The 19310-nt window shown below is 37.4% G+C and overlaps 1 protein-coding gene and 1 pseudogene across 2 annotated transcripts in view; one reads left to right on the top strand and one right to left on the bottom strand.

Moving 5' to 3' along the window:
• The window catches only part of ACE2 (angiotensin I converting enzyme 2), a 54645-nt gene that overhangs the window by 25680 nt on the left and 9655 nt on the right, over positions 1-19310 (top strand). The window contains exons 7-15 of the mRNA XM_008064619.1: positions 417-522; positions 2817-2914; positions 5701-5870; positions 10817-11043; positions 13155-13299; positions 15298-15396; positions 17299-17421; positions 17837-18009; positions 19228-19286. Of these exons, the coding sequence (XP_008062810.1) occupies positions 417-522; positions 2817-2914; positions 5701-5870; positions 10817-11043; positions 13155-13299; positions 15298-15396; positions 17299-17421; positions 17837-18009; positions 19228-19286 (1200 nt within the window). The remainder of the gene's footprint in view (positions 1-416; positions 523-2816; positions 2915-5700; positions 5871-10816; positions 11044-13154; positions 13300-15297; positions 15397-17298; positions 17422-17836; positions 18010-19227; positions 19287-19310) is intronic.
• On the bottom strand, positions 15745-16603 carry LOC110596238 (annotated as a pseudogene). The gene is made up of 2 exons (XR_002482345.1): positions 16564-16603; positions 15745-16216 (listed from the first exon to the last, which is right to left on the bottom strand). The product of XR_002482345.1 is annotated as a thymosin beta-4 pseudogene (transcript).

Below are 19310 nucleotides of genomic sequence, written 5' to 3'. Positions count from 1 at the left end.
TGAATTGTACCCCACATCTTTAAAATAATCAATTAAAAACAAACAAACAAATAAATAAAATAAACTCGTGAAACGATATACTTGAAAATTGGTGAATTTTATGGTATGTAAATTATGCCTCCATTTAAAAACAAAGGAAGTAGGTAACATCTTAAAAGTGATTATTTTTTTGCATCTGCTTTCATTTCGGGATCTGTGTTTTTCCCAATGTGTTTAATAATTTATGGAGTAGAGCTAGTTACCATCAATATCTGGAAAGAAGGAATGCTTTCAAACTCTCCAGAATATTTGAGAGAAGAAGAAATAATAATTTAGGGAAATTCTACATGTCTAAAGAAGCTCCTATTTCTAGTGTTGAGGATTGGAAATTGGAGTTGGCTATTCTTAGTACTGAATTTTCTTTCTGGGCTTTTCAGATTAAACCATTATATGAACAGCTTCATGCCTATGTGAGGGGGAAGTTGATGAATGCCTACCCTTCCCGTATCAGTCCAACTGGTTGCCTCCCTGCTCATTTGCTTGGTAAGAAGTCTCAGGAATTCTTTGTGTACTTGGCTCGTTGTTATTTTCACCAATAAAATTGTCTTTTGGAGTGAGGCCCAACACAAAACTTCTGAAAAATTCTGTAAATGAAGTTAGTAACATTGTAGAGATCACATTTTGAAAGTACTTTCAACAGAAAATCTATTTAAAATAATTCTCTATTATATTACTTTTAAAAATATACATAAAGAGTTATTACGTTGGCTGCAATTCAAAGGATAAAGAAGTTATTTAGGATGACTAGAGAAATAATTCCAGGTTCAAATGACAGCAGGAATGGGGAAACTCATTTTTAGTAGCCAAGTTGGTTGGCTAAGTTCTTGAGGTGGAGTTTGGGATTTTAGTATCATATTGTCAGAGGAAAGAAGCTTGGTAGATTGGGGGTGGTCAGGGGTAAGAGAAAGTCTTCTAGAATTAAGGTATAGCTCGGGTAAAAAGTTTCCTAAGTTCATTCCAGAGTGCATCAATTACTCTTGCTAAAAAGTACTTGGTTTGGAATCATGAATAGAGAATGAAAGAGAGTGGTCATCCTGTTTTCTCCCATCACAGCAGCTAAGGCCAAATAAAATATAAATATTTGAAAATTTCATGCCAGGCATGCATAGCATTTCTACTATAGTCAAGCTAAGTTGCTGGTACCTAGTCTCCTCCAAAGCCAAAACTCATGTCTATCAGCCAGAAAGAATATGAGCAAAGGACCTGGGGAGACTTTTAACATTAAAGCAATATAGAAATTCTCTCTACAATGTCCTTGGCAGGCATTATTCAGCAATTCGGTTTCTGCTTAAACTTGTCTAGTGTGATGGGGCAATTCCTTCCTTTCAAGATAGACTAATTTATTGCTACATGACACCAATATAAGAAAGTTCTACCTTATGTGAAACTTAAGCAACACCCCTCTAATGCCTTTCATCCATTACATCTACGTCCATGCTATGAGAATATGTCAATTCTTATTTGATATGTCAATTCCAGAATATGTCAATTCCTATTTTACAAGATGACCTTGCAGATATTTGTAAACAACCATCATTTAATACACAGCATAGTATCTGGTGCACTACATTTTAGTGACGATTATTGTTATAATCATGTATATATTATTTTCTTTTTTATGTTAAGTATCTTAGATTTTCAACCATTCTTGGAAACCCCACTTTTCTAATGGCTTTCCTTTGGATTAGCTGTACTTTGTCAATATCCCTCTTCAATTACCATGCTCAGAACTGAACAGTTGCTCCAGATGAGGTTTGGCCAACTTAGAGAAAAGATACGATGCCTGCCTTTGTTCCAGACACTACAATTCTATTGATTTAGCTTAAGGTCACATTTGTGTTTCAGGAGCCATGTCGTACTGTTCATTGGCTCACTTTTGGTCTTTTACATGTAGACGGTTCTTCAGCCTGATGCCACATATGTATTTCTATGGTGGATAGATTTTTCTTTAAAATTTAAGCATAGGACCTCAAGTGTGTCTCTACTAAATTTTATCTTTTAAAAAATGAGTTCATTGGTGTACTTTTCATGTAGTTGTGTTGCCCCATTTCTTTAGTGCCAGGATTCTGGTCCTGCTATTAGATTGATTTTTTTTTCCTAGATCCACCTTCCCTTTTACAGTCTCTGGACTTGGAATCCAACTTAAAATTTGTTTGAGATGTTTGAAAAGTCACCCGGTCCAAAAATTAAAAAAAAAATTAAGAAACCCCATAGGCCAGGTGCAGTGGCTCATGCCTATAATCCCAGCACTTTGGGAGACTGAGGTGAGAAGATTGTCTGATCCCATGGGTTTGAGATCAGCCTGGGCAACTTGGGAAGACCTCATCTCTACAATAAATCAAAAAATTAGCCAGGTGTGGTGGCGCATGTCTGTAGTTCCAGCTACTTGGAAAGCTGAGGTGGAAGGATCACCTGAGCCCAGGTGGTTGAGGCTACAGTGGCTGTGAGTGTGCTACTCTACTCCAGCCTGGGCAACAGAGTGAGACTCCAACTCTAAAAATTAAAAAAAAATTAAAGAAAAGTTCACCCAGTTATGAGTACTACTATAGTAATAAAAGTGGAATTTAGTTCCTGATGATGGTCTAATACAATACTTTTTTAATTCAATACTAGAAATTGCTAATAGTTTAATTTGTAGTATTTTGTCCCATGGATGGTGGATTATATAAATCTCTTTCTAATCTACAGTAGCAATGATGCTTTATATATTTAATAAATTATGTCTATATTCCTGCTGTCTTTGTATATATTAACAAGTTCTTTTTTTAAAAAAATAGGTGATATGTGGGGTAGATTTTGGACAAATCTGTACTCTCTGACAGTTCCCTTTGAACAGAAACCAAACATAGATGTTACTGAGACAATGGTGAATCAGGTATGAAAAAAGGTCTTAAAAACTATACCTAAATTCTCAACTTCATTTTTTTAATGTCATCCTTCTGTTTTCACTTTTGCATGCAAAAACATGTAAATAAAAATATTCAAGCTAATTTAAATTTATTTTGCTATATTTTAGTGGAAAAGTAATTTACAATGACCTTAAGAATCTTGAATAACAGGTATGGTATTGATCTTTTGAGAGATATTCAAAATAGAGATGACCTGAATTTTCTATTAAGCAGTAAGATGTGAAGTTATCAATTGATTGGTATCACTCTTTCCAAAGTTAGTCATTACTAAGTAGTCAGTCAGTAATCTCTATAATTAGTAAAAACAAGAATATCATTAGGAGATTTTGCATATTTAAAAATCATTGGTGTTAAAAACATTAGAATATTAAAAATAATTTTAAATCACCCTTTTCTTATTATCCTAGTATAATGGTTTAAATTCTCTGTGTTCCTGTCCACTGATGAAATCATATTATAGTTATAATAATGTATTTTTCTTTATTTAATTAAAATTTTACATTTCTGGATAGAATGTTCAATCATACTTCTATTTGCCTTACAAAATTTCTTCAGATGGTTGCACCATAATTTACTATTCATGCATTGCTGAGCCATTGCTTGCTAATAGTTTTAAATCTGTAAGTAGCCATGAACATCTTCACATATATAACATACTCCTGGGAAAAGTTTGCTGCAGAATAAAAACATGGAGCTACAAGCGCCTCCAAACTCTTCCTGCTGTTCTAGCTCCATTTTGCGGTTGAGCAGCAGTAGAGGGCCATTTTGTGTAGATCCTTAGCCTTTCTAAAGGGTTTTCATGCCCATTTCTTCATTTGTCATCTATGAGACTCCCAAAACAGGTATTGTGATTGCTCCATGCTATAGCTAATGAAACTGAGATCCAGGTAAATGATTTGCCCAAAGTCAAAAAGACAGTCATTTGCAACTAAGGACTGAACTCAGAACTCCTAATATTTCCAGTCTGGTTTTGTATCAATCCATTCATTCTTCATTCAACATATGTTAACTGTACTTACCTGTCTGTGCTATTTTGGTATACATTCATTCTGCTTAAGAATGCCATACTCATCAATATCAATTGCCTGACAGTAAGTCTTCAAAGGTCAATAGTTTAAAAAAATAGTCTGTAGTCTCATGTCCCGTTTCTTATTTTCAGGACTGACATAGGAGAAAATCCAGATTCAGCTGGTCCTTGTGATCAGAAGTTTTCTGTTAAAGTGATTCATGGACTATTTGGCAATTACACAACCATAGTTTGCCTGATGTGGGCTTTATTTCCTAAACAGGCTTGGTCAGTTTCAGAGACACTAGTTCCCAAAAGAACTTACTGAGTAGCAAAGATGTACTGCTGCCTCATTCCAGTTCCAGAACAATCTGAAAGTTTAAACTTCATACAGATAATGAAGCCAGGGCCCAGCCACTCGTTGGCTGCCAGGCCACATCTGAGCCTTTTATATTCCAAAAGCCTATGCTTTCATCTCCACCTTATTGTTTGTGTCTCTTTCACTTAGCCTAATATAGGGCCTTGCCCCTTGAAGGCGCTCAATCAATGATTGTTGACTTGAGTTCAGCAGTCTTTAGCAAATAGGCTACTTAGCAATGCTGTTTGTTTGTACTTGGCCATAAAAAATAAAGACAAAAATATTGCAAGTAATCTCACCTAATATGCTGTTAATATTTTCATGTATTTCCTCATTAAGATTATACCATAAAAGTGGCTTATATATTTTACTTTTTCATTTACTCTTAAATTGTATTTCATACTAGCAATACAAATTCTTTATATCAATAATATCAATACAAATTATAATTTGGATGGCTGTACAACTTTCCATTTTAAAAAAGTATCCTTATTTATTTAACCATTCTGATGGTTGTTTCTACTTTTTTCCCTATTAAAATCATTCTCTTTGCACTTCTATCATTATTAATGTCCTTCCTTATCCATGCTCTGAAGTCTACTTGCTCTGATATTAGCATTGCCATTTCCTCCCTTTTTTAGTTAGCATTTATGTGGTATATACTTTTTTCATTCTTTTACTTTTATCTGATTTTTATTGTTAATTAAAATCAATTTCTTATAAAAGTAAAATAATTCTCAATGTAATTTTTGAATCTAATTTACGTTAATTTGTTTAGGTTCATTCCCTAGAGCCAGTATTACTGAGAGAAAAAGAAAGATTTCAAAAGCTGTCTGTACATGTTACCAAATTGTCTTTAATGCTGTTATTTTTTAATGACATTAGCACTTTTTTCTATTTTAAAATATTATTTTAAATTGACAATCTGTAATTGTATATATTTATGGGGCAAAATGTGATGTTATGATCTATGAGTACAATGAATATAATCAAATCAAGTAAATTAACTTATCTGTCTCATGTACTTACTATTTTTTTGTGCTGAGAACATTTGAAATTTACTCTCTGAGCAATTTTGAAACATACAGTGCACTATTATTAACTACATTCATCGTACTGTGCAGTAGATCTCAAAAAAAAAAACAACACAAAAACTCAACACTTATTCATCCTGTCTGAGACTTTATACTCTTCGGCCATGATCTTCCCATTGGCCCTACCCCTTAGCCTCTGCAACCAACATTTACTCTCTGCTTCTATGAGTTCCATTGTTTTAGATTCCACAGGTAAGTGAGAACATGTGATATTTGTCTTTGTGTGCCTGGCTTATTTCACTTAAGAATGCTGTTATTTTCATGCTGGAATTAAAAATTGTTTTTGTTTCTCAGGCCTGGGATGCACAGAAAATATTCAGGGAGGCTGAGAAGTTCTTTACATCTGTTGGTCTTCCTAATATGACTCAAGAATTCTGGGTAAACTCCGTGCTAACTGAGCCAAAAGATGGCCGGAAAGTGTCCTGCCATCCCACAGCTTGGGACCTGGGGAACAGCGATTTCAGGTAGTAAAGCTGATACGTACAGAGATGGTACTAAATGGGAAACAATGGAGGAAGGGTAAAACTGAACTTTGATTCCTTCTCTGCTTTTCTAAGTACAAAAGAGATGAGTTAATTCTTCTTGAACTAAGGCTGGGAGTCCATGAGAGCACATTAGGGTTTCTCCAGAAAAAGAGGATTGCTAGGAGATCCTAACTTGAACCTTTAGACAATCTGCTTCCTTTGCTATATTATGTGTCCATTTGAGTTGCTTGGTAACGGGAATGGTGGTGCCCACATCAAGAAAGATTTTGTGCTAAAACTTATGGAAGATGAACATGTGAATCGGGCATTGATCTTCCCCTCCATGTTTCACTCTGGTGAAGACAAAAATAGGTGAATAAATAAGCTGGGATAAAAGGGAGAAAGTTGTACATGTCAGAGACGCAGAAAATGCTCTTTTGGGATTTGGAACAAAACTGACCACACCAGCAATAGAGGTAGATCAGATAGGGCTTTGTGGGTGGCATTTGAATTGGGTTTGAAAGACAAGGAGGATTTAGACAGCTGAGAGGAAGGTGTTAGAGTAGGAGAACTGCAGGATGAAATGCAGAGAGACAGGAACTGTGTACTGGAGTTGGCAAGTTAGGCTAGAGCAAGAAATAGATGAAGGAGGATTTGTATGATGTGGCAGAATGAGCACAGGCTTTGGAATCCTAGGTGTGTCATTTAATGACTAGGCAGACTTGAACAAGGTATTCAACCTTCCTGGGCTTCAATTCCTTTTTTCACAAAGTAGAGTTGTAATTCCCAGGTTGTAGCTTTGTGAGAATCTTTGGTTGGGTTCCCTAGCTTGAAGTGGAGATTGTTGTGCAGGTGTCTCATTGAGGGAGAGCTCTCAGGCAAAGGGGAGTGAGGAAAGGGACCTGGGACCTGAGGAAAGGCGATATGGAGAAGGGCACAGGGAGATGGTGGATCTGCCTGGTAGGACAGGGGAAGGAGGCAAGTAAGGAGGCAATCTTTGCTAGAGGCCTGGCCTCAGCCTGATCCCATGAATCCCTCTAGAGTATGACTTGAACTGCAAGACAATGGGATTGATTTTTGTACCCCTATATTATAGTCAGTCATTGCTGTAGACTGCCTCAGAGTTTAAGGGAACATAAGTCGAGGCACCTCCCATTTGGCCAAAGACAGTGAAGGAAACAGCTCTTGGCCCTATCAACTATGACCCAGGCAGCTTGGGGGATAGTGGATCTGCCTGGTAAAAAAGATCTAGGCAGGGCCCTACCAGCATTCACTAGGGTAGGATTGGATTGACAATTCTTTTCTGTAAAGGGCCAGGTAGTAAATAACTTAAACTTTGAAAGTCTCTGTTGCAACTATTCAACTCTGCCCTTGTTGAATAGGTAGTCATAGATAATACATAAACAGATGGGTGTGACTATGTGTCAATAAAACTTTATTTTTAAAAACAGGGGGCCAGCCAGCAGGCCACCGCTAACTGACCCTAGAACTAGGGTGAGGCTTAGAAATGAGAAAATAATGTAAGTTTCCTAGCACATAATCTGACATACACAGTGGACAATAATTATAAAGTAGTTATAGTTGCTTCAAATGAGAATAGAGAGAAACTAAGTTAGAAAAGCAGGTTGGAAAAGAAAGAACTACAGGTCAATATCCTTGATGAACATATAAGCTAAAATTCTCGACAAGATCCTAGCAAAATGAATCCAAGAATACATCTCAAAAATATGGCTTCATTCCCGGGATGCAGGACTGGTTCAACAGTTGCACGACAATAAATGTAATGAAATATATCAACAGATGTAAAAACAAAAACCACACAATTATATCATTAGATTCAGAAAAAGCTTTTGATAAAATTCAGCACCCCCCTGATTGATAAAAACCCTCGAACATCTAGGCATAGATGGAACATACCTCAAAATAATAAGAGCCACCTATGAGAAACCCACAGCCAGCATACTGCTAAATAGACAGAAATCGGAACCATTTCCCCTGAAAACCAGAAAAAGACAAGGTTGCCCACTCTCACCCCTCCTTTTCAACATAGTTTTGGAAGTCCTAGCTAGAGCAATCAGACAAGAGGAGATCAGGAGTATCCAAATAGAAAGAGAGGAAGTCAAGTCATCCTTCTTTGCAGATGGCACGATTCTATACCTCGAAAACCTAAGAGAATCTATCAAAAACCTCCTCGCATTGATAAAGGACTTTGGCAAAGTCTCAGGGTATAAAATAAATGTGCAAAACAGCTGCATTTCTATACACCAACAATAAACAAACAGAAACTCAAATAAAAAGCACAATCCCATTCACAATAGCCACAAAAAAATGAAATACCTTGGCATCTTCCTAACCAGAGATGTGAAACACCTTTACAACAAAAACTACGAAACACTACTCAAAGAATTCAAATATGACACAAACAAGGGAAAAATATTCCCTGCTCATGGATTGGAAGAATCAACATTGTTAAGATATCCATCCTACCCAAGACAATCTACAGATTTAACGCTATACCCATTTAATTACCAGCAGCATTCTCCTCAGATCTGGAAATGACAATACAGGAATTCATATGGAAACATAAATGACCATGAATAACCAAAACAATCCTCAGCAAAAACAAAACAAAAGCAAAACAAAAACAACAACAACAAAAGCAAAATGGGAGGTATAACATTCCCAGACTTTAAACTTTATTATAAATCTACAATAATCAAAACAGTCTGGTGTTGGTACAAGAAGAGGCATATAGACCAATGGGACAGGATAGAGATTCCAGAGGCAAAACCTCTATTTCTCAACCAACTCATCTTCGACAAAGCCTCCACCACCAACCACTGGGGAGAGGAGAAAACTGGCTGACCACATGCAGAAGATTAAAACAAAACCCCTACCTATTACCGTACACAAAAACCAACTCTAAATGGATCAAAGACCTAAACATAAAACCTCACCAAAACTTCAAGTGCCCATGCCATAAGATATTAGATAGACAAGTGGGACCTCATCAATTTGACAAGCTTCTGCAAAGCCAAAGAGAGAGAGCAGAGAGACAGTTCACAGACTGGCAAGAAATATTTGCCAACTGTATATCTGACAAAGACCTAACATCTAGGATCTACAAGGAACTCAAACATACCGAAAAGAAAAAAACAGACTCATTACAAAGTGAGCAAAAGATATGAATAGACACTTCTCAAAAGAAGACATACAAGCAGCCAACAGATACATGAAAAAATGTTCAGCCTCACTAGTCATTAAAAAAATGCAAATTAAAGCCACACTAAGATACCACCTAACTCCAGTCAGTATGGCCATCATTAATAACTCAAAAAACAACAGATGCTGGAGAGGATGCGGGAAAAAGGGAACACTTCTTCACTGTTGGTGGGAGTGTAAACTAATACAACCTCTGTGGAAAACAGTTTGGCGATTCCTAAAAGTTCTAAAAATCGACCTTCCATACAACCCTGCAATCTCCCTACTGAACTATACCCAGAGAAACTCAAATCACTCTTTGAAAAAGATACCTGCACACATATGTTTATTGTAGCATTATTAACAATAGCAAGAACATGGAACCGACTGCTGCCCATCAAAAGAAGACTGGATAAAAAAAAATGTGGCACATATACAGGATGGAATATTACGCAGCCATAAAGAAGGACAAAATTATGAACTTCACAGCAACTTGGATGGACTTAGAGTCTATAATACTGAGTGATCAGTATACAGAAGAAAGAACTGAGTATCACATGTTCTCACTCATAAGCAGATCTTGAACAATTATCGCAATACTATAAGAAAGATGCTGGCAGTAGTGGGAATCTGCCTGGGGAAGGGGGGACACACCTTATCAACAAGGGTACCTGCATAATTAACATTTGTATACCTAACCCTGAATTATGCCCCACATCTTTAAAATAAATTTTAAAAAAATGTAAGTTGGTGTCATATTGGGGTATATAAATAAAGAAGGCTGAGTTTATTTTTGAGCAGTGAGGAGGCCTTAAAGGGTATTTATCAGGGGTGGGAAGGTGACATGATCAGAGTGGTATGAAAAGTAATTTGGAAATCTACTGAAATATGACCTCTACACCCACCCAAATGAAACTGCTCTTGCCAAGTTAAAAGGACCACCACCTCATTGCCAAATGCGGTTCTTATCCCACTGGGCTACAGTAGCATGAGACAACAAAAATTGTCTTTCAAATGCTATTATTTATTGACTTCTGCATTGTTATTCTTTTCCAGACTTTGACATCTCCGATTTCACTTTCTCTGTATCCCCTGAATCGTCTTCCTCTCCCCACCTGTTAGGTACTGATACTTCTGGGGCTTTGCCTTTGGCCCTCTTTTCTTGCCATTTTATTCCTGCTTCATAGGCCATCATGTCTAGACTCTGGCTTGCATGCTAATGATTCCTAAGTTTCAGGCCCCCCCCCCTATTTTTCTATCCTGGCTATACCAAACTGCTTGCAGTGTTCTGAATGTCACATTTTCCCCTCAAGCCTTTCTCATTGAGTAATTCCAAGTCTATCAGCCTCCCTGCCATCTACCTGGAAAACTTCTGCACATTGATCAAGATCCATATTGCTCATTACATCCTCAGTTATGCCCTTCTTGGTGCTTCTAAGGGACTGTGCCTGCATTCACTCATTGTTATACCCAAGGTTGTGTCTACTGATCACTTATGAAGTACTTGTCTCAGAGTTTTTGTAACAGAGGACTCTGCTCATCTGTCTTCCTGCTAGTCTGTCAGCAAGAGAACAGGATTCAGTCCTTCTCATCACTTTATATTGAACAATTAGTACAGTTTCTAAGACATAAGGGGTGGATTCTCAAGACTCATTGGTGAATAAATCTTGGAAAGATCATTCATGCTACCAAAGCTCCATACAAGTCTACTGTAATGATTAAGTGTGTTGCTTACTTCTGTGCAGGATCCTTATGTGCACAAAGGTGACAATGGACTACTTCCTGACAGCCCACCACGAGATGGGGCACATTCAGTATGATATGGCATATGCCACACAACCTTTCTTGCTAAGAAATGGAGCCAATGAAGGGTTCCACGAAGCTGTTGGGGAAATCATGTCACTTTCTGCAGCTACACCTAAGCACTTGAAATCCATTGGTCTTCTGCCACTGGATTTTCAAGAAGACAACGGTATGGACATTTTCTCATGGTTTGTCTTGGGGGTTCTTTAGTCTAACATGGGTAAAGGTATTTATCATCATATGCTGGAAATATCTACTTTTTGCCACATAATGTATAAGGTACTTATCGGTGATTGAAAATCGCTACTGGCAAAAATTGTTTTTAAAAGTATACATAGGAACATGTCAACTTGTGGTTTTGTATTATTGAAAAGGGAATAAGAGAGATAACTGAATGAATGGTCTCAGGATCCTATGAAATATCTAACAGAAGTTTGTTTTTTAAAGATGTTGTAACAGTCTTATAGAACTGAAATTGTTGGTTCAATTAGTGTCAGAACTCTGACTGGATTCCTCTGGTTCTAGGCAAGAGCTTTCCAAAACTTTAGAGTTGGAACAGATTCTAAAAGCCATTTTATAGAGGAGTAAGCTGAAGATTAGAGAAAAAGTAGCCCAGAGTCAAAAAGCAACATGGTGGCAGAACCAGAACCAGAACCAGAACCAGAGCCCTAATCAAAAGCTTTTCCCATAATATGCAAAGCAAAGTGTAACTTGAAATTTGGCAGTTCTTAAAGAACAGGTAGTTTAATATCAAGATTAGAAGGGACTGAAACATTCTTTGTGTCCAGCTGAAGCATGAACACAACACATGTTCAGGAGTCCAAATTTTTCAGTGTGGATGCCATGGTTTTTTATTCTTCCTTGTAAAAGAAGGACGATTAAAGTTTAGTACCTTCTTCTCTTCCATGTACTCTCTCTCCCCTCACTTTAGTTATTTGTGACATAAAGATCAGTTCTTCTGGCTGGAGCGTTTGGTCAAAGAGGTCAGTCATGAGCTCCATTCTTGGCTGGACAATTCACTTTGCCTTGATCTCTGACTTCAGATCCTTGGTAATCCCAAAAGGACCTGGGAGCAGGCCAGTGTAAAGTTGATCATCATGTCTGAAATAGTTACTGTAAGCACAGACCCAGCAGGTTATAAACCAGTAGCAGCATCCTCCCATAAAGAGATCAACAAAGGAAAGATAGATAATAGTAACCACACTCACTTCCTAACTCTAAAATATTCATTCAAGTCAATGAATAGATAATTTTTTGTTTTGTTAATTATTTAATAGTCCTTAACAGCAGATGAAAATGGCTGATCACTATGTTTCTTAAGATGATATTAGATATGGTTAAACCCACTGGTTTGGAAAACTGCTTTTTTCCTTGGCTCTGCCCATGATTTCTGAATAACGTTAAGCAAATAAATTCCTTCATTTCTTCTATCCCTTCTCCCCTTCCTCACTTCCTTTCTTGTTCCAAACATATTTATCAGGCACATACTACGCGCAAGACATCTTTCTTTTTGCCACATAGTTATAATGTATTTATGTATACCTTAGAGATACAGTGATATACAAAGTAGATAACATCCCCTGCTTACATTCCAGTGAGTTGTCTTTGTACACTAGAGATGAACTTCCCTACCTCTTTATGACACTAATGAAGGATAAAATGAAATAACATGATTTGTTAAAGCATTTTACATTCTTGGTAAGGAAGATATGAATACATTTAAAGTACATTGTACTCTTGATCATCAGTGGGTGGTGCCCTCTAGGGTGACTCTTATTTTTTCCCCTCCCTGGCTTACTGGCTTTCACTGAATCTATTTAGCATTTGTTTATTTAACAAAGATTCACAAAGGGCATCACATAGGCAGACACTGGACTAGGTATACAATCTTGAATGAAATATTAACTGTCACTGCCTTCCTGGAGCTTTCAAGAATAAACAGTATGATTGGGAAAGTAGATGAAATAGCTCTAACGAACTCTGATAAGAGGTATTTAAACAAGGCAATTGAAACTATTGAAAAATGTGAGGATTACAGGTAACTTGTAGATTTTTATTTACCTGTTCTGTTCCAGGGCTTCACCACCCTACTCCAAATCCCTACGCTGACAAAATGAATATCTATTTAATTATGTCTACTGACAATGTATTTCTTATACAATCATCCTTATAGCAAATATATCTTGAGGGATATTTTGAAATTAGAAAAATTCTTTTTAACCCAAAACACCCACTGTCATCATCATCTTAATATTTATATTTTTTTCTTTTCACTTTCAGAAACAGAGATAAACTTCCTGCTCAAACAAGCACTCACAATTGTTGGAACTCTACCGTTTACTTACATGTTAGAGAAGTGGAGGTGGATGGTCTTTAAGGGTGAAATTCCCAAAGAGCAGTGGATGCAAAAGTGGTGGGAGATGAAGTAAGTCAATAAATATGCAATCAGTAAAATGTTTTCTTATGAGTTTGCTGTTTATTTAAAAGCATTTGACCTGCCTGTACACACACACACACACACACACACACACACACACACACACACTAACTTCTTCCTTTTTATATTTTCAATCTCCATTTGGGTGCCAACTCTCAGATAAAATTTCCTTGACTCTGCCCCCTACCTTGGGCCAGGGGACACTACTTCATGCCCTATATTCTTAAGTATTGTGTCACTTATTAAACTGTGATATTATGTAGGAAGTGACCAATTTATTCATTGTGTGTATTCTTTTATCCATTCTTTGAAACAAAAATGTTGACCCCACATTTTAGGCAAAGCACTGGGATCCTGTGCTAGTTATTTAAGGTGTGGTGGTCCTTGGCCCACCAAAAAGTTTGATCTATGGTAGCATATGGAAATCTAAGCCACTGCAATGTGTAATGTTGTTGTTGTGTTTTTTTAGATTAGAAAATATAGTTTATTTAAAAACTAAATTAGAAAGAAAGAGAAAAAGGAGATTCACCTCTCCAAGGTAGGGAAGGGGGCCAAAGCTTAAGAAAACATGGCCTGGCCATAGCTCCAAGAGCACATAGCCACACCATAGTTTAGCAAGGCAATGGCCAATGTGTAGTGTTTGATGGAAGGGGACAGGATCCATGAGTATATAAGGGGAGATCCAAAGCCCAACTTGGGGGGTCAGATGAGGCAACCAAGTTGTTACCTGGGAAAAGTGTGTAAGTTGACCAGATGTGGGTGGAGGGGAACAGAGAAAATTCCAAGCTAAAGAGAACCTGGCACATTTGGGCAACACAGTGCCTCACACTGTGCCTGGTACATGCAAATATGAAATTAATAGGTTTTGGATGAAATAGTTAGAAAGAGAGAGAGAGAGAGAGAGAGAGAGAGAGAGAAATCGATCATCTTTCCATCTTCATCAGACCCCTGTGAATTTTTCTTTGTTTTTCTTATTTTTCCTTTTTGAAGTGAAGACATAATGTGTAACATGCAGTCCCACATCCATAGGTTTAAAACAGTACCATTTCCCCACATCCATAGGTTTAAAACAGTACCATTTTCCCATCAAGATTTTCTGTTAACAAACATCTTACTTGGGAAGAAGGAAGCAGCACCCATAATAACTCTTTCTGGCATTTAAATAATACTGAAGCTGTGTCTACAATGATCCCCCAATCTTAAGGGACAAATGCATTCCATTTAAACAATGCCAAATACATGGTTTCCCTATGTTTTTTTTCTGACCAGGTTAATTTTTTGATCACTGTTAGTTTATTTTAAAGGTACATGGACTCAGACCCTTAAAGTGATTCATTAATGCATAAATTGGTCCTTTAGCCATTTATCACATATAAATGAAGTCTTTCCTTAGTGTTAGGCACCATGTTTGACACTGGAACTATAGAGATGACTAAGATGCAGTCTCACTCTCTAGGAGCTCAAGTTTCCAGGGCAAGAAGGAGCTGTAGGTGAATAACTACAAAATGGAGAGAAATAGCAAAGGAGGCTTAGCTAAAGGAGGCTAAGGAAGATGGAAGGTGAGTGGATCAGGAGCAGACTTCACAGAGGAGGCAATGTTTGAGTTAGCTTTGGAGAATAAGTAAGATTTAAGTTTTACAAAATTCTGCTTGCCAGAAACATGTTAAGTTTGGAGCCTGAGTAAAATTATTAGGGCTTTCACTGTACATTTTTGGCTGTGTGATGCATTTTATGAATTTTATTAAATTACTGTTTTTGGAGACATAGCTATTTTCCAATAGTGTATTCTGGTTGGATATTAAAAAAATATATAAAAGATAACCACATAATGGACTTTACTGTGATTTTTTAAACATTGTTTCAATTTCACCTGAGAATCGATTCCAATATAAGTATCATTGACTGATTAAACTACACCAGTTGTGCCAACTTTATCTTCTCATGATAGGTGACCCACAGCTAATGTATTTTTTTTTCTTCCCAAAGGCGAGAGATAGTTGGAGTGGTGGAACCTTTGCCCCATGATGAAACATACTGTGACCCCGCATCTCTGTTCCATGTTTCTAATGATTACTCATTCATCCGGTAAATGACAGTTTTCTCCTTTTTAACTTTTAGCATTTGTGTACAGCTGTGCTAATAGTGACAAGGAAATAAGGATCAACAAATTGATACTTATAATTTTTCTTTCTGTCTCCACCTCCCCCACCCCAAAGCTCAATATAGATGCTCTTTGCCTTGTGATGGATTATGTCCCAATAAACCCATAATAAGTTAAAATATCTTTTTTCCAGGTTTTAAAACTTTATTTGCATATTTAAAAATTGTGCATTCCAATAATTAAAATCATTTGAACAAAAAAATGGCATCTGATTAAACTGTATTTTACAGCCTGCAGGACACCTTGGGCCACTCGATTGACTCTAGATTTCACTGTCGTCCCACCCCTCTTCTTCCTTCACCAACATGCAAGCTCTTTTCCTTCCCTGCCAGCCAGACGGAAAATGGGAGAGGCAGGCGCGGCCTTCGTTGTCAGTAGTTCTTTGATGTGAAAAGGGGTAGCACAGTCATTTAAACTTGATCCAACCTCTTTGCATCTTACAAAGTTAAACAGCTAAAAGAAGTAAAATAAGAAGGCAATGCTTGTGGAATGTACAGTGCATATTGGCGGCGCTGGCCTCATTATGATTCGCCTGCTTGCGAACAAACGAACGCCTGTTCGATCGTTTCTTTGGAGGGCAGTGGGTTTTTCTCTTGCGTTTCTGTCTTCTTCAGTTTCGACTTATTGAATTTCTCGATCTCAGCCATATCGGGTTTGTCAGACAAGGTCTTGGAGGGAGGAGAGAGAGGCTTCCGAAAGAGGGAAATCTGGTCTGCGCAGTGGCCAACACCAAGTCTAAAATATCTTAAGAATGCATTTAACACACCTAACCTTTTGAACATCATAGTTTAGCCTGGCCTACCTTAAACATGGTCAGAACACTTACATTAGCCTACAGTTTGACAAAATCAACTAACACAAAGCTTATTTTATAACAAAGTGTTGAATATCTCATGTAATTTATTGAATGCTGTACTGAAAGTGAAAAACAGAATGGTTGTATAGGTACTCACCATTAACACACACAGCTGAAGGCACCATTGTAAAGTCAAAAAATCATGAGTCAAACTATAATAAATTGAGGATTGTCTGTATAGATTATCAATTTCAATTCAATTTGACCCAGCACAATTTACTGGGTTAAATAAAACTTGTGTGAGATATTTCCCTCATCATCAAGGAATCAGTCATATCATTGGGAAAACAAAAAGTATTTTTGTTTTGTTACTGGCAGAGTTTACTGTGTATTGCAATAGAAAGATAATTTTTTTTTTGAGTTGGAATCTCACTCTGTCGCCCAGGCTGGGGTACAGTGGCACCCTGCTCGTGGCCACTGCAGCCTCGACCTGCTGGGCTCAGGCGATCCTTCTGCCTTAGCCTTCCAAGTAGCTGGAACTACAGGTCATGCTACTATGCCTGGTTAATTTTTTGATTTTTTGTAGAGACGAAGTCTTGCCAAGTTGCCCAGGCTGGTCTTGAAAGAAAGAGAATTTTTAAATTTGAAGTCCAAAGGTATATATTCTTACCCTATTAGCCTCAAACCTTGAATTTGCTGGACCTCAATTTCTTTAACTAAAATTGAAATAATATTACTAACCTGCTTTAAGGATAGATTAGCATCATTTCTATGAAAGGGTTATACATCTGTGAAACTCTTGCAAAATGCAAAGTAACATTTAACAAAGTACTTACTGCCTTGTTTATCAGTTGATACATAAAATGTAATTAGATTATGATGAGTCTGTAGAGTTCATTTCTGGAGAAAGAGATTTGACTAGTATCTCTGGTTACTTGAGGCCCAGAATTTAAATGTATGCCCCAATCTATTATTCTAAGATGGTAACTAAACATGGGCCTGCTTTTTTGTTTCTTTTTCTCTTGTACAGGTATTATACAAGGACCATTTATCAATTCCAATTTCAGGAAGCCCTTTGTCAAGCAGCAAAACATGAAGGCCCCCTACACAAATGTGACATCTCAAATTCTGTCGAAGCTGGGCAGAAGCTGTTGTAAGAAATGTCTCAAATGCTGATCCTCTGCTAGTATACAATATGTCTCATTTCTGTGCCTAGGTTTGAATTTGATTTCTTTGTTCCAAAAAGACATTTTTAAAAAATCTCAAAATGTCCTCATCCTCAAAGTAAATGTTTAATTGGTGGTCAGACAGGAACCTAGACCATGCAACGGCTGGATGAGCTGCCTCTTCTCTTCATATCATAACAACTACGGAGCTTCCTTTGTAGTATTGAAAGGAAAGAATGATTTCAGGCCAAATGCATTTGTTAATGTTAAATATACTTTATTTTCTTATCTGCTGGAATAAAATTTAGCCAAGTCAAAGAGAAGAAACCATAGATCATAGATGTAAGTATATATCCATCTGGAATCCCTCAAAAGGCTCTGAACCCCCTCTTTTTTACGTAGCCAGATGTTGAGGCTTGGAAAATCAGAACCCTGGACCCTAGCCCTGAAAAATATTGTAGGAGAAAAGAACATGAATGTTAGACCACTGCTCAGCTACTTTGAGCCCTTGCTTACCTGGCTGAAAGACCAGAACAAGAATTCTTTTGTAGGATGGACCACTGACTGGAGTCCGTGTGAGTATACCCAGTTGACACGTTTTGCATCTGCTTCCTGTCTGCTTAGTCTCATAAGGTCTGTGACATAGCTGAGTATGTTTTCCCCTTACATAGAATCTGCATCTGACTCTGCTGTAGTGGCAGCTGCTATTTTATGGGGGAGGAAGCACATCTGTTGAGCACCTATTATGTACCAGGCATAGTGAAAGCTACTGTACACACACACACATATGCATGGACATGCACACACTGCCGAGTCTGTTTTATTAGTCTTGTCTTTAAAATATAGACTAACAATTGCTCTTGAATCCTGCTCTCCAAAGACAAACACTTTTATACAATTTTAACACTGTCATCTCTTCTTTCTAACGGTTATTTCCATATTTCTAAATAATTTATTGATATTGTTATTGCTCAGGTTTAGATGTTTTGCTTGTGCCCAGTCTTCCACTTCCACTTCTCACTCTTCCAATAAAACTTTGTCATGATTTCTAGTAAAGCAGTCATCAGTGTTTACGTTACTATGCCAAGAGCCAAGTGCTATATTATTTTGTGTCCTTTCTTATGTGGTTTTTTTGCTTCTCCTGAAGTTTCTACTTGCCTCAAGTTTTTGGCATACCTGATTTGCTATCTACATTGCATTTGTTTTTTTTCCCCAACTATTTCAACATATCTGTTCTTTTCAGTTTCGTTTTTCCCTAGATACTTCCTTCTTAGAGTCTTACATTCTCCCATCTCAATCTGGACCACAGTTTTTATTCTGAGCAATTCCTTTGTTTTCCTGGGTTGAATCTCATGTTTTCTCAATTCCACATCTTCTTTTTTGGATTACCTTTTGTTTTGCTAAAACACAACCTCCAGGTGACTGTCTAACCAAGGGAGCATGGGGTAGGAGAATCTACCATTCTCTAAAGTGGTTTCAACCACATCCTGACTCCCATCCCCCTCATTTTTTGGCTCAGTATCCTCTTTCCACCCTTTGCTGTACCTGACTCCCACACCTCTCTGGCATTCTCTGGCTCTTTTTGGGTCTGTGCTCCCTCTGGGTAGACATTAGGCCATGGCTTCCTGTTCCTGGGAAAGAAGTTACCCCTCTCCTATCATTTCTCGTTTTCCAAAAGTGTATTTATACCTTTAAGAAAATTCCTTTGGTGGGATCTTGGGAGGGGAAGGAAATAAACATATGTGGTCAATCTGTCATCTGTAACCAGCAGTCTGTGATTTCTCTTTAATCAGATGCTGACGAAAGTATCAAAGTGAGGATAAGTCTAAAATCAGCTCTTGGAGAAAATGCAGTGAGTATTCTGGACAGTGCACTC

The sequence above is a fragment of the Carlito syrichta genome, unplaced genomic scaffold, assembly GCF_000164805.1.
Source record: "Carlito syrichta isolate Samal-C Ts95f unplaced genomic scaffold, Tarsius_syrichta-2.0.1 Scaffold307764, whole genome shotgun sequence".
In the NCBI taxonomy this organism is placed as follows: domain Eukaryota; kingdom Metazoa; phylum Chordata; class Mammalia; order Primates; family Tarsiidae; genus Carlito; species Carlito syrichta.
The sequence above is the reverse complement of the archived record's forward strand: the minus strand, read 5'-3'. Positions and strand labels throughout refer to the sequence as shown.